Source organism: Orcinus orca, chromosome 1 (genome assembly GCF_937001465.1).
Source record: "Orcinus orca chromosome 1, mOrcOrc1.1, whole genome shotgun sequence".
Lineage (NCBI taxonomy): Eukaryota > Metazoa > Chordata > Mammalia > Artiodactyla > Delphinidae > Orcinus > Orcinus orca.
In genome coordinates, this window is record NC_064559.1 from 27,089,941 (window position 1) to 27,103,197 (window position 13,257).

General features: G+C 35.3%; 1 protein-coding gene across 11 annotated transcripts in view; it reads right to left on the reverse strand.

Moving 5' to 3' along the window:
- The window catches only part of KCNT2 (potassium sodium-activated channel subfamily T member 2), a 413,914-nt gene that overhangs the window by 41,780 nt on the left and 358,877 nt on the right, over positions 1-13,257 (reverse strand). For 10 of the 11 annotated variants that reach the window (XR_007476555.1, XM_049708188.1, XM_033415453.2 and 7 more), the window contains 2 exons: positions 8,968-9,051; positions 7,940-8,068 (listed from right to left, as the gene is read on the reverse strand). Coding sequence is in view for 10 of the 11 variants with exons in the window: in XM_049708188.1 (XP_049564145.1) it covers positions 7,940-8,068; positions 8,968-9,051 (213 nt within the window). In the remaining variant the exon portion in view is untranslated. Of the gene's footprint in view, positions 1-7,939; positions 8,069-8,967; positions 9,795-13,257 lie in introns of those variants that run through there. The other variant, XM_049708195.1, reaches the window with a different exon arrangement.

Sequence of the window (13,257 nt, forward strand, 5' to 3'; positions counted from 1 at the left end):
AAATACAGTTTAAACAATGACTAAACAATACATACACAAACCAATCAGTAACAGGACAATATATGACAGATACCACAGAACACATCATCTAATTATGTGTTTGATTTTTTAATCATAGCACTTTTGAATATAATTAGGTAAATAATAAGCTAATATTTTAAAAATTTGCTAGAAAGTTGTTCTTGTTAGATTTTTTTTTCTAAAATCATCTAAGATTTGACAGAAAGTTAATGCGGTGCTAATAGAAAATAAAACAATTGATAAGAGCTTATGAAAGTACTATATTCATGAGAGGATATTGACATAATCATTGATATTCAATAATCACTATTGGTATTAATAGCTGTACTATTTAAAAAACTTTAGACCTTATAATAAGATTGTTCTTTCACCTCTATGTATACATTTAAGTAACTTTATAGAAATAGATTTAGTTACCACATAGGCTATAGAGGATAAAAATTGATCTGCCCAGTCAACATATAAACCCTAAACATTTAGGGGTTATACAAATCATGCTATCTTTTTCTTAGGAATAATATTTTCATTCCTCAAGGTAGAAGTGAAATTTTCAATTATATTCTTTGGTGTAATATAACTCAAGTCTAACCCATTATCTAGCATTCTCACTATTGTTACAAATATAAAAAATGCATAATAAATATATGAATATAGGCTCCTTGAAATTATTTGTCTGCAGATTCTTAACAATTGGCCCAATGAGTGAGTGAATAAATGCAGAGAATGGGCAGCTCGAGTTTCAAAACTATTTTATCTAAATCCTTACTAAAATCATTGTATTAATGTAATTTTATAAAATGAAAACTTTGTTTTTTGGGGTTTTTTTTTGTGATATGCGGACCTCTCACTGTTGTGGCCTCTCCCGTTGTGGAGCATAGGCTCCGGACGCGCAGGCTCAACGGCCATGGCTCACGGGCCCAGCCGCTCCGCGGCATGTGGGATCTTCCCGGACCGGGGCACGAACCCGTGTCCCCTGCATCGGCAGGCGCACTCTCAACCCCTGCGCCACCAGGGAAGCCCGAAAACTTTAATCTTAATAATATATTTAAAATATTACTTTCCAATTTAAGGGAACCCTCCCTTACTGTTGGTGGGAATGTAAATTGGTGCAGCCACTATGGAGAACAGTATGGAGATTCCTTAAAAACTAAAAATAGAGCTACCATATGACCCAGCAATCCCACTCCTGGGGATACATCTGGAGAAAACCATAATTCGAAGATACGTGCATCCAATTTAATTGTAAAAAGTTAATGGTTGGTAGATGGTTAACTATTACCTATGCACATTTTTTAACAATATAGGATTTATTGATGATGAAGGTGAACAACAGAGTAACATATTCCACAAATTTATTGGTTATACTGTAAAGCTGTTGGTATTTTAATATGCTTTAAAATGACCTCTTTCTAATTTCTAGTAAAATCTTCACTGGTTATGGTTCACTTCAAGAAAATGTGATTTTCACTACACTGGAAAACTGAAGGCAGATACAATTTCACATTTTCTTACCAAAAAATGAGAATAAATATTTTTATTAATTCAGAAGTTTTCAGATTTTGGAAAGTATTATATACTGAATAGTAGGTAATACCTTCAGAGGGTCTTGGGTAGCATTTTATAATAAAAACACTTCTGTAATGAAAAACATGAATATTCATTTTAAGGGGAATAAGTAAGTATTATGAAAAATCTCAGAACAGTTAAAGTGAGGTTTTGCCACCAAATCAGTTTAGTAAGCTTTCTGAATTTGAGAATTATGGAGAAAATACTGTGGACAGAAATACTGTTCTCCTTTGTCCCCAAGAGAAGCACGAGTCCTTGTTGATTCTCTATTTAGTTTTTGAACCAGAAAAGTATGGTATTTGTAAAACTTCCCTGAAATAGACATGTAGAGAGTGGTCTATTCTAGCTTGGTGTTGTACAATTAGGTGAAAAGGGGCTGAACCAGCTGTACCCTACTCTCCACGGACTGATTTTCCAGTCCCTGTACGCACTCCCACTGTATGTTTGTATGAATCCTCCTTCCACCAATTTATAGCCCACAAGGAAAGAACTGAGTAAGTGTGCCAGGGCTTTTATAAATTTCATGATTTTAACTATGTGTATTTTTTTATCATCACGTGTCTTTGAAAAGACATCTGCAAAGGGATTTAGTGCTTCCCCTCCTCCCACAGCCAAAGCAGTGACATAATTTAACTTTTTTCTCTATACACCAAATATGGGAAGATATTGAAGTCAGATTAGGAGACGATGTGGCATGAAAACCTGCATCTGCCTTTAAAATGTATTTTTTTCAACTCCATGAAAAAACAAGGAAGCAAGACCTAGATTTTTTATGTTAGCTTATCCTTCCTACATTCTTATATGAAATGTTGGCATTAAATTTAAAATATTTCATATATTTTGAATAGAATTGAATTGAATAGAATTGGATATTTAAAAGCATAAATTGAAGAAAGGATCGATGAGTGAGTCTGAAAATGAAAGTTTACAGCTGCAAATGTATTAGTTGTTTTTATTAGTTATACATACATAGTTTAAATAGTCAGAAAATGTTACGGTTTGTTTTGAAAAATAGCAGCTCCCACCATGATCTCTTCTATTTTCCTCTGGTAGGACCCAGCTACTTTTACCTCTTTTAGCTAGACATGTAGGTCCTTATCTTTGTGTCTCTATATAACATGCTTGACTGTCATTTCTTAATTTTTTTGTCAGTTTCTACTTTTATCTATTGACTTCTCACTCTGGAAGAAGAGAGAGTAACTATCTTTTCCACCCACCATTGCCATATCCCGTCATTTCAAAATGGTTGAAGTATAATTTTGGTTAGATCAAAATTCAGGTCATATTATGACTACAATTTACAGGTGAAATACATGGGAAATGTGGTTACTATTCATTGCCTGCATACTTTTTTGATGTTGGTGGTGGTGATATTGTATTCCTAGAGTTAATTAATTAATTTTATTAATTGCTTCATTAGATTTGTACTTGGTAATCCACCCTGAACTCTTTGGCAATTGTCTAATCTTTCTTTAAGACAGTGAGATGCATCATGTATCCTACGGCTTCCATTTTCCAGAAGAAAAATTTTCTGAAGCTTTCTGACCTGCTCCAGGTTTCACTTCTTGCCTGGTGGTCCTTTCATCACCTTCTTGACTTTTGCCTTGGCCTCATACTTGTTGCCAGGTTTCCATAAAATGTCTGGTTTCTTTGCATTACTTCCTCAGTTTACTCATTACTTCCTCAGTTTACTCATTCATTTTGGTGGAAGTAATTTCCTTAGAAAGCAGGCATGGGAGCATATGTTTGGAGAAAATTTTGAAATATGATTAATTCTACCCTAACACAAGTTTGGTAGTTTTGTCTGAATATGGAATTCTAGTTTGGAAATAATATTCCCTCAAAATCTCGAGGGCATTGCTCCATTGTCTTTTGGCTTGTAGTGTTGCTGGCTGAGAAATCCAAAGAAATACTTTGAATGTGACCTACCCTTTGGTTTTCTCTCCCATCTCTTTTAAGATCTTCTCTTTTCCTTCAGTGTTCTGAAATTTTATGATGCTGTGCCTTAGTGTGAGCCTATCTTATTCACTGTGGTGGGCCTCTGGTGACCCTTCCCATTTGGAACATGTTCTGTTCTAGGATTATTATTAAATTATTAAACTGATATTTCTTCAATTTGCTTTCATTTCCTCTTTAGGGAAGTCTTAAAATTCAGATCTTAGACTCTTAGACCCCCTGGACTAGTTCTCTAATTTTATCTTATCTTTACTATTTTCCATGTTTGAATTTTTGCTCTAGTTTCTTGGTGGTTTCCTCAGCTTTATGGTACAAACTTTTTCACTTCTGCTCATGTACTATCAATCCCCAGGAGTTCTTTTTTATTCTAAATGTTCCTTTAAAAATACAGCTTCCTATTCATCTTTATAATATCTTATCTTTCTAATAATATTAATTACAGCTTTTCAATATAGAACTTCCCTAATACATATTTGACATATCCTATAATTCACCTACTTCAAGTGTAAAATTCAAGGATATTTTAGTAAATTTACCAAGTTGTACAACAAACACCATAAAAAGATTTTAGAATATTTCCATCACCCCAGTAAGTCCCATCATGTTCATTGACTGTTACTCTCCATTCCCTCCACCTCACCCTGTCTTAGGCAGTCACTAACCTACTATCTGTCTGCATACATTCACCTTTTTTGACATTTCACATACTTGGAATTATACAATATGTGGTCTCTTGAGTCTATTCTCTCACTTGACATAATGTTTTTGAGGTTTATCCAAGTCACAACACATATAAGCATTTTGTTTCTTTTTATTGCTAAATGGTACTCCATTGTATGGCTATACCACATTTTGACTATCTGTTCGCTAGCTGAAGGACTTTTAGGTTGTTTCTAATTTTTGGCTATTATGAATGCTGCTGCCGAGAACATTCATGTGCAAGTCTTTGTATGGATATATTTTCATTTCTCTTGGGTAAACAGGAGTAGAAGTCTTTATTATATTTTATGTTTTATATTTCCTTTTCCCTCAGTGATCTGTCTTTCTTACAAGTTCAGTTTTTTTCTTTCTGTTTGTTTATTTTGGTATCTCTATTTCATTCTATTCCCTGAAATAGGGAATTTTGAGTTGTCTTCTTATATTAAGAGGATAGGGTTAATAAATTGATTGAAAACTCTGGGTGGGGTGTTTTTAGTGTGAGTTTCAGGGTCCCCTGACTAGATCATTTACCTGGAGACTCTCCCGTGTCTGTATCATTAGGCCGTTCGCGTGGCTTGGTCAGATTCCCTGGGGAAGACTCTTCTGTTGAAGGGTAAAGTACACAGAATGTACGTTTGCACTTAGCTCTGTGAATTCACTGTGGTACTACTGCCTGCAAACGTGCCGTGTCTCCCAGTCCACAGACCATCTGTGTACCCTCTTCATAGAGTCACCTTTCAAACTGCCCCTGCGGGGTGAGGGACAGTAACACAGCTCTGTGAGCTGTTAGGGAGAATGAGGACCTGTGAACCATCTAAGAAAGAAGATGCCAGATGTTTCAATTCTAAGTTGTTGCTGTTGTTGTTTTTGCCGTACGTGGGCTTCTCACTGTTGTGGCCTCTCCCCTTGCGGAGCACAGGCTCCGGATGCACAGGCTCAGCGGCCATGGCTCACGGTCCCAGCTGCTCCGTGGCATGTGGGATCTTCCCGGACCGGCCCGTGTCCCCTGCATCGGCAGGCGGACTCTCAACCACTGCGCCACCAGGGAAGCCCCCAACTCTAATTATTGAATGGAGTTTCTACCTCCTGAAATCTGGTGTCCTCTTTTTTTTTCTTATTTGTTTTCTTTTTATTTATTTATTTTTGGCTGCGTTGGGTCTTCGCCACTGCACGCAGGCTTTTTCTAGTTGCGGCGAGCGAGGGCTACTCTTCGCTGCAGTGCGCGGGCTTCTCATTGCGGTGCCTTCTCGTGTTGCAGAGCACGGGCTCTAGGCACGCGGGCTTCAGTGGTTGTGGCACGCGGGCTTCAGTAGTTGTGGCACACGGGCTTAGTTGCTCCGCGGCATGTGGGAACTTCCCGGACCAGGGCTTAAACCCATGTACCCTGCATTGGCAGGCGGACTCTCAACCACTGTGCCACCAGGGAAGCCCTGGTGTCCTTCTTTAATTAAAGTAAGAGAAAAATTGGCATTTTGGACAACGATAAATTATTTGAATTCTAACACTTGAGTATTCTCGAACCATTTGAAATCTGAGAGAGATGGTGGAATGTATGAGCCACTCTTTCATTTCCTTAGATCCACTAAGCTTTTATTCTGTGTTTTTATATAATCAGGAAAAAGAGAATGTTTTCCCCTTTGCACAAAACCCAATGTCTTTACTGAGTTAATACTGAATTGATGTTCCCCTCTTTAAAAAATAGAACATCGACTTAAGGGATATTCACCTTATTGGTACTTTTGCATCTTGCAAAACTATAGTTAAAGATAGATAATGTTCATCATGTTATCTATCTCTTAAATATCTCTAAATATTCAATGTCTTAAATAAGGAAGCACATAATATACTCATTCTTTTAACAGTGATCAGGAAAAACAAATCTTTCTCTAGATGAACTTACATCCTTTTGTGTATCAAACTACAATTATTATAAAACTCAACAGTTCTATTTTTGATTATTTGCCAGGAAAATAAATGTAGAACTCCTTTTCAACTGTAGCAGTCACTTCATTTTAAATGTAAAGTAGCATTAATTTCTCTGCCCCTATTAATATATTTTGCTGTAAAAGTGCTTGAAGGTCCTATTTTTATCTTTAATTATTTAAATTGCCTTTTTTTCTATAATAGGCAGAATATAAAATCTAAATAAAAATATGTGTTCCAGAAGATGAACTGAATTCAGTATAGGAAGACAACAGGTATTATCCTCATTTAACCCAGTATCCTTTTATTTTTCCAAGGATGTGTGCTTTTAATATAAGCTAAAGGGTTGGGGGTTTATAAACATTTTGCTGGTTTGTGATAGGAAGAAATGACCAAAATGTAACATTAAATACTCCTTGATGACAGTACAAATACTCAATTACTCTTTCCCTACAACATCCCTTAATAATACATAATGACTGAACATGGATATGAACTTGACCAAGGGCAGAATTTACCATGTTCAAATTCACAAAGTACATATTATAAGATAAAAACAGGATAGTATTCTGCTGTGTGAAAATCTTCTTTGTTCTTATCAAGTTCAAATAAGAAATGGTTAATTGCTTAGGTGTGAAAGCACTTTTTTTCTCTTAATCTTTCATCAAATAATAATTTTTTGGATGCAGTGTTCTTTAAATTTTAGGCGTATCTGGCTAAGCTGTCTTACACATTTAACTTTCTGGTATGTTTCTCCCATCAATCATTCCTGATTTTCTCTGATTTTGTCTTGCTGTTTGTGGTGTGAACCACGGGGACCACAGCCAATGACAAACTCAGATTCAGTAGCAGAGCTGGCAATAAAGCTTATTTTAGCACCTCTGAAGCTGCAGTGAAACCACTAAAGAGCATCTCAGAAAAACTGAACTATTTTCTTCCGGCCTCAATATCACTTACTTAAATGTCAAACTATAAATTATATCAAGAAAATAAAAATCTACTCCATTACTCTTATGCTTCTTATAAAGCTCTTCTTTTCCACACACGGATTCACTGATTTTAATCACAAGCTGGTATAATGATTACATGACTATTAAAATGCATGTAATTAATCTGAGCCTCATAGTTGAGGTTCTATTTTGCATAAGACCAAAGAAAGAAATGGTTAACCAAAATTTTGAATAACTTTGAGGTACCTGAAGAAGTAAAAATCTTTCAAGAATATAAACTGTAAGTTGGAACCACATAGTGTGACCAAATTAAAATGTGAATATGTTTTTGGTCACACGCAGGCATCAGAAATTCTGTTCCATTTTCATAGGCTCTAGTTTGCTTTTATAATTACTGAGCTTTCCTCTGGGAGGGTCTGGCACTGATCCTAGAGTTTTTTCTTAGCTTCAAAGTAGTCCTCAACCTAGAGCTTGAAAAATGTGAGTTTCATGCTTCCTAACTCATCTTTGTTTTCCCTCTTTCCAAATGCTAATATGTGGAGTTGAAGATTATATTAGAAAACTAGTTTGCTTGCCCTGAGAACTTTTCTTATGTATCCAAAGGTTACTTAGAATTAACTTACTTCCTGAAAACCTACAAAAGACATTCAAAGCCCAAAGTCCACAAACTCTAAAATAGTCCTTTAGCCAACATTATTTTATGAAATTCCTGACATAATTTACATAATTTAATGACATATTTCAGAAATAAGTTTATAGGCTTAGGAATGGCAGTATTCAATAAGATTAAACATTAAGACAGGAATATTTAGATATTTCCAAACCTCAGATGTAGTAAGTTTTTGAGATTCAGTCCTGTAGATTCCAATGGGAACATCTCCAGTAGAAGAACATAACTTCTGATACAGTCTGGCATAAGTCCTGATCCATAAGTCATCCTCGGTGATTTTCATCTACAATCATATGAATTATTTACATATCAGATTTTTAAGAAATAACCCAATGGTAATTTTTCACTCTTTAAAGGTAGATTTTATTGATATTTTGAAATCTCAAAGTGACATTCATAAGTGCTTATACATGTATTAAAGTTTTTTATTACATTCCATCTCAGCCTTATCCCTGGGTTCACCCAAACTTAAGAAACCAACTGCTCCATTTGTGGCAGCATGGCACTGTATTAGTCCCATATACTTGGAATATCACTGGTAATTGACTGGGAATTGTTGGAAAACCTGTAAAGGCTTGTTTGAATGTTGCAATAACCTTAGTGGACAGGGTCTGCTGATGTTACAAATCTTGAAGTGCAAAGGACACTCCAGCACAAAAACGAACTGTCCATCCAAAGTTCTACTAGTACCCATACTGAGGAAGATGTGTAAAAGTATGGAGCACAGGACTCACAGACAGGAGGCATAAGTGCTGGTCTCTCTTTGCTAAACATGAATTTGAATTTGCTAGCAAGACACTTCATTAAATACACTTAGGCATAGTATACTTATTTATAAGACAGAGAGGTTAAATGTCATGATCGCTGTTTACCTTGGCAGTGTAGCATCCTATGTCAGAAACTGTCAGTCTCAAATACCTGCTAGAATTTTGTACAGAACGGCTACCTTCAGGATCATTTTTGTTCTGAATTTTGTACAGAATGGCTATCTTCGGGATTATTAATTTAAATAATGTTTTCCCTAAACATTGTTTAAGGGATTAAAAAAAACTAGGATGCTATTCTTTGAGCACATATTAGAAAAAAATAAATAAATGACATAGAAGAGTTAGCCAAAGTACATTATAGATGGCTTTCAGAATTGCCTGTCAGAATAATCTACACCAGAGATTAGTAACTTACAGAGCAAAGAAACCCCGATCCTGGTGTAGTGTCCAATCCCAACAGAAGTCTGGTGATAGAAATCATGTAGTCCTTCACAAATGACTGCAATATAAACAAAATACGTATTTATTGTGTGTAGGAAATACATAGAATAGCTTAGAGCATGAACATCTTATCACATCTTAAAGGTTATTTCTTGTAACACATCATTAAGCCTCCATAAAAAAGGAAATAAAAATCTATCTTGCCAGTGTCCTCAATACACATGTACAGTTAAGTTGTCCTTAAAGAAATATGGGAAATGATTATTTTCTAGAATATCTGGATATGCTTAAATTTTATGGATGCTATTGGATGTGATGAAAACATTTTTAGATTTTTAATAACAAAAACTATAAGCCGAAATATAATAGAGAATGTTTTAAAAAATCTAAAATGACTAAAATTTACAATGAAATATTTCAACCAGTATTTGGTTTTTTGTTAGGATTAAACTTGATGCTAGTAGAATACATTACTATATAATATTTAAGTAAATCTAAATATTAGTGAATTAATAGGTTAGTTTTTTTTTTTTTAATAAATTTATTTATTTATTTATTTTTGGCTGTGTTGGGTCTTCGTTTCTGTGCGAGGGCTTTCTCTAGTTGCGGCGAGCGGGGGCCACTCTTCATCGTGGTGCGCAGGCCTCTCACTATCGTGGCCTCTCGTTGTGGAGCACAGGCTCCAGACGCACAGGCTCAGTAGTTGTGGCTCACGGGCCCAGTTGCTCCGCGGCATGTTGCATCTTCCCAGACCAGGGCTCGAACCCGTGTCCCCTGCATTGGCAGGCAGATTCTCAACCACTGCGCCACCAGGGAAGCCCAATAGGTTAGTATTAAATACCATCATGAGACTATTTTGTTTGCTAACATATATTTTGACATGTTGTTAGAACACTATTCAATAGTTCGAATATTAACTGAAAAATGCTTCTAGTTTCTTCAGTTTATTTTTTGGTCTGAGTGAAAAGATAGACTTTCAACCCATACAAGCAAATTTCACCATGATATGTAACAATTACTTCATAAATCGTATGAAATTACTGCCTTGAGTTTGATCGTCAGGTGTTAACAAGTGAAACATTTAAATAATCATCTAGGTATTTTGCACCCTTGTTGCTGCAAATGGCATTATTTTGTGTTTTTTTATGGCTGAGTAGTATTCCATTGTATATATGTACCACATCTTCTTTATCCATTCATATAGAGATTATCATACTAAGTGAAGTAAGTCAGAAAGAGAAAGACAAATACCATATGACATTGCTTATATGTGGAATCTAAAATATGGCACAAATGAACCTATCTACAAAACAGAAACAGACTCTTAGACATAGAGAACAGACTTGTGGTTGCCAAGGGGGAGGGATGGGCTAGTAGATGCAAACTATTACATTTAAAATGAATAAACAACAAGGTCCTACTGTATAGCACAGGGAACTATACCCAATCTCCTGGGATAAACCATAATGGAAAAGAATATTAGAAAAAAGAATGTATATATGTTTATAACTGAGTCACTTTGCTATACAGCAGACATTAGCCCAACATTGTAAATCAACTATACTTCAACAAAAAAATAATAACAATAAATCATCTAGTTATTTTGTATAGCAAAGACTTTAAAAGTTATAACACCTTTTTTTTTTTTTTTTGCGGTATGCGGGCCTCCCACCGCTGTGGCCTCTCCCGTTGCAGAGTACAGGCTCCGGACGCACAGGCTCAGCGGCCATGGCTCACGGGCCCAGCCGCTCCGCGGCATGTGGGATCCCCCCGGACCGGAGGACGAACCCGTGTCCCCTGCATCGGCTGGTGGACTCAACCACTGTGCCACCAGGGAAGCCCTATAACACCTTTTAAACAAATCATCTAGACTACTTTGTTGATTGCTAATTTCTTTTACCAAGAGCTAGTTTCAAAAAAATAAACCCATCTAAAAAAAAACATAAGGAAACACATCTATTCCATTTTTTTCAGGCCATTTATTTAAATGGCTCTTTGGTTTTCAAGGCGTATTAACCTCCTAGTAATTAGGACATGAACATATTGGCGCCACCAAGAGGAGCTGTGACACGCACCCCTGTTAGCATCATTCAATTTCATTTGTAACTCAGTGTGTGCTAAAGAAAAATTTTAAACAAATTCTTGGGCACTTAAAACTATTATTTCCAAAATAAAAAACAGAAAGCACTCATGGAAGAGAAATTAAACTGAAGATTTGGCAAATGACTATTTTAAATTATTTTAGAGCCAGATGTGGTAATATAGCTAATGTTTACTGTATTCTTCATCAACACATTCTTTGTCCAGAGGTCATCTGTCCTGTAACTTCATCAGGGCATAGACTAGAGTTAGATGTGAGCCAAAAATGTGGATAGCCCCATTTAATATCACAAAATCCATGCATTATGTCTTATGTGATACAATCATAGAACATTTTTCATAGAAGATTTTTTTAATATCTATTTAATGTTATTTTAGGTAATAACTTTTTTAATAATTGGTTTTCCTGATCTACACAGATGAGAATTAATAAAAATGATTAAAAATATGAAAGCGATCTGTGTTTCAAGTGGGATATAATAAAAACCAACGAAACAAGCAAACAAACTCAAGCATTATACAAATGCAGAGTCATTTACCACAGGAAAAGGGTCGGGATTAATCTAATGAGGTATGCATGGCTTGAAGATGAGTATTCCCACTAAACACTGGACAGTTGACCTTCCTGAGCCCTTGTCTCATCCATATATTATGATTGATAATACTGCTTATGTTATAGTTTTCCTTGGGGAAGCAAATAAAATGAGGTCTAGAATAGAATTACATTAATAGTAAATCACTATAAAATTGTAGTCATCTATAATAGTTCTTGAATATATAAGCATTTATCTTTAAGAAGATGGGTTTAAATCATTAACCAAAAGAATTAGATTGTATATTTTAAGAATAGAAGAATGCATGTTATATAATTTTAGAGAATAAAATATTTTAAATTTCTAATCTCTTTTTAACCTGTAAATAAATACTCTTTACCTGTCTGAAAAACCTACCATTAAAATATCTCATTTGACATCAGAAGGTAAATGGGCAATTACTACTTTGAAAATTATTGTTCTAGTTCATTCTTTCTGCAGCTGCTAGCTTTGGAAAAAACACAATTTCCTGTATTTCTATGTGTAACAAAAAAAGTGAAACAAAAATGAAAGGAAAGTAATAACTACTGCTCTCCAATTCTACAGAGTGGTTTTCCTTCTACTTAGCTTATATATCAAAGACTTTCTCATGAGATTTCGTTTAAACATAAGGTACTGTGGCTAAAATATCTGAAAACCACTGGTGCGTAATGACAGCAAGCATTTGACTGCTATGGATATAAATCCCCTCAGAGGCAACACTGCTCTTCAAACAATCCCTCCCTTGAACCCCCTCTTTGAGAGATCAGAATTACGTGTGCCTGGCAATGGGGTCTGGGGTAGAAGCCTAGCCTTCTGGAGCACCCAGATAATGTGTCTGGAAACTTTCGGGAGAACAGGAGTGTTTATGGTTCTTTGCGGTGTTGTTCCCGCACTCATCTGGCATAAGCAGATGGTTTGAAACACGGCCAGAGACATAGTCATAGGCATAATTAGCCCAGAGGCCAGTAGAAAAGCCTTAACCCTCTTTGGATTAGTTTATTCCTTCAAGCATGGAGGAAGAGGGTACATAAAATACATGATCAAAAAAGACAACACAATGCTTGAATGCTTAATTTGAGATTAAAGTTATCAAATAACTTAAAGCCTTATGAATATCTTTTTTCTCTTAATGGATATATTTTAAAAGTATCTGATTACTTGATTCAGAGAATACGAAATATTGCTTTTGTTCAGTTTCTGACAGAGTTAAAAAAAGATTAAAATACATTAGTGTAAAATAAAATCTCTATGAACTTCTTAGCTAAAGTTAAGAATGATAAAATGACAATGTAAAACTGGCATTCAGGAACAAACCGAATGGTTCTTAGTGGTTGTAAAATCTTCCTTACGTTTTTCTGAAGTAGGCAATAATTAGCAGATGTTTAAAATGTCCTTGGTTTATCAGTTTATTGACATCATTTGCTATTACTTACTAAAAAAATATGTATTAGAAAGAAAGTTGTCTTTTTTTTAACCTAGTAATTCTTTCTTAGCTTTTATTGTCTAGTAATGTGCTTAGAGGAATATGCAAAATGTATTAAAATGTCACATTAAACATTGTAGGACACTGGTGTCATAGAATGCCTGAT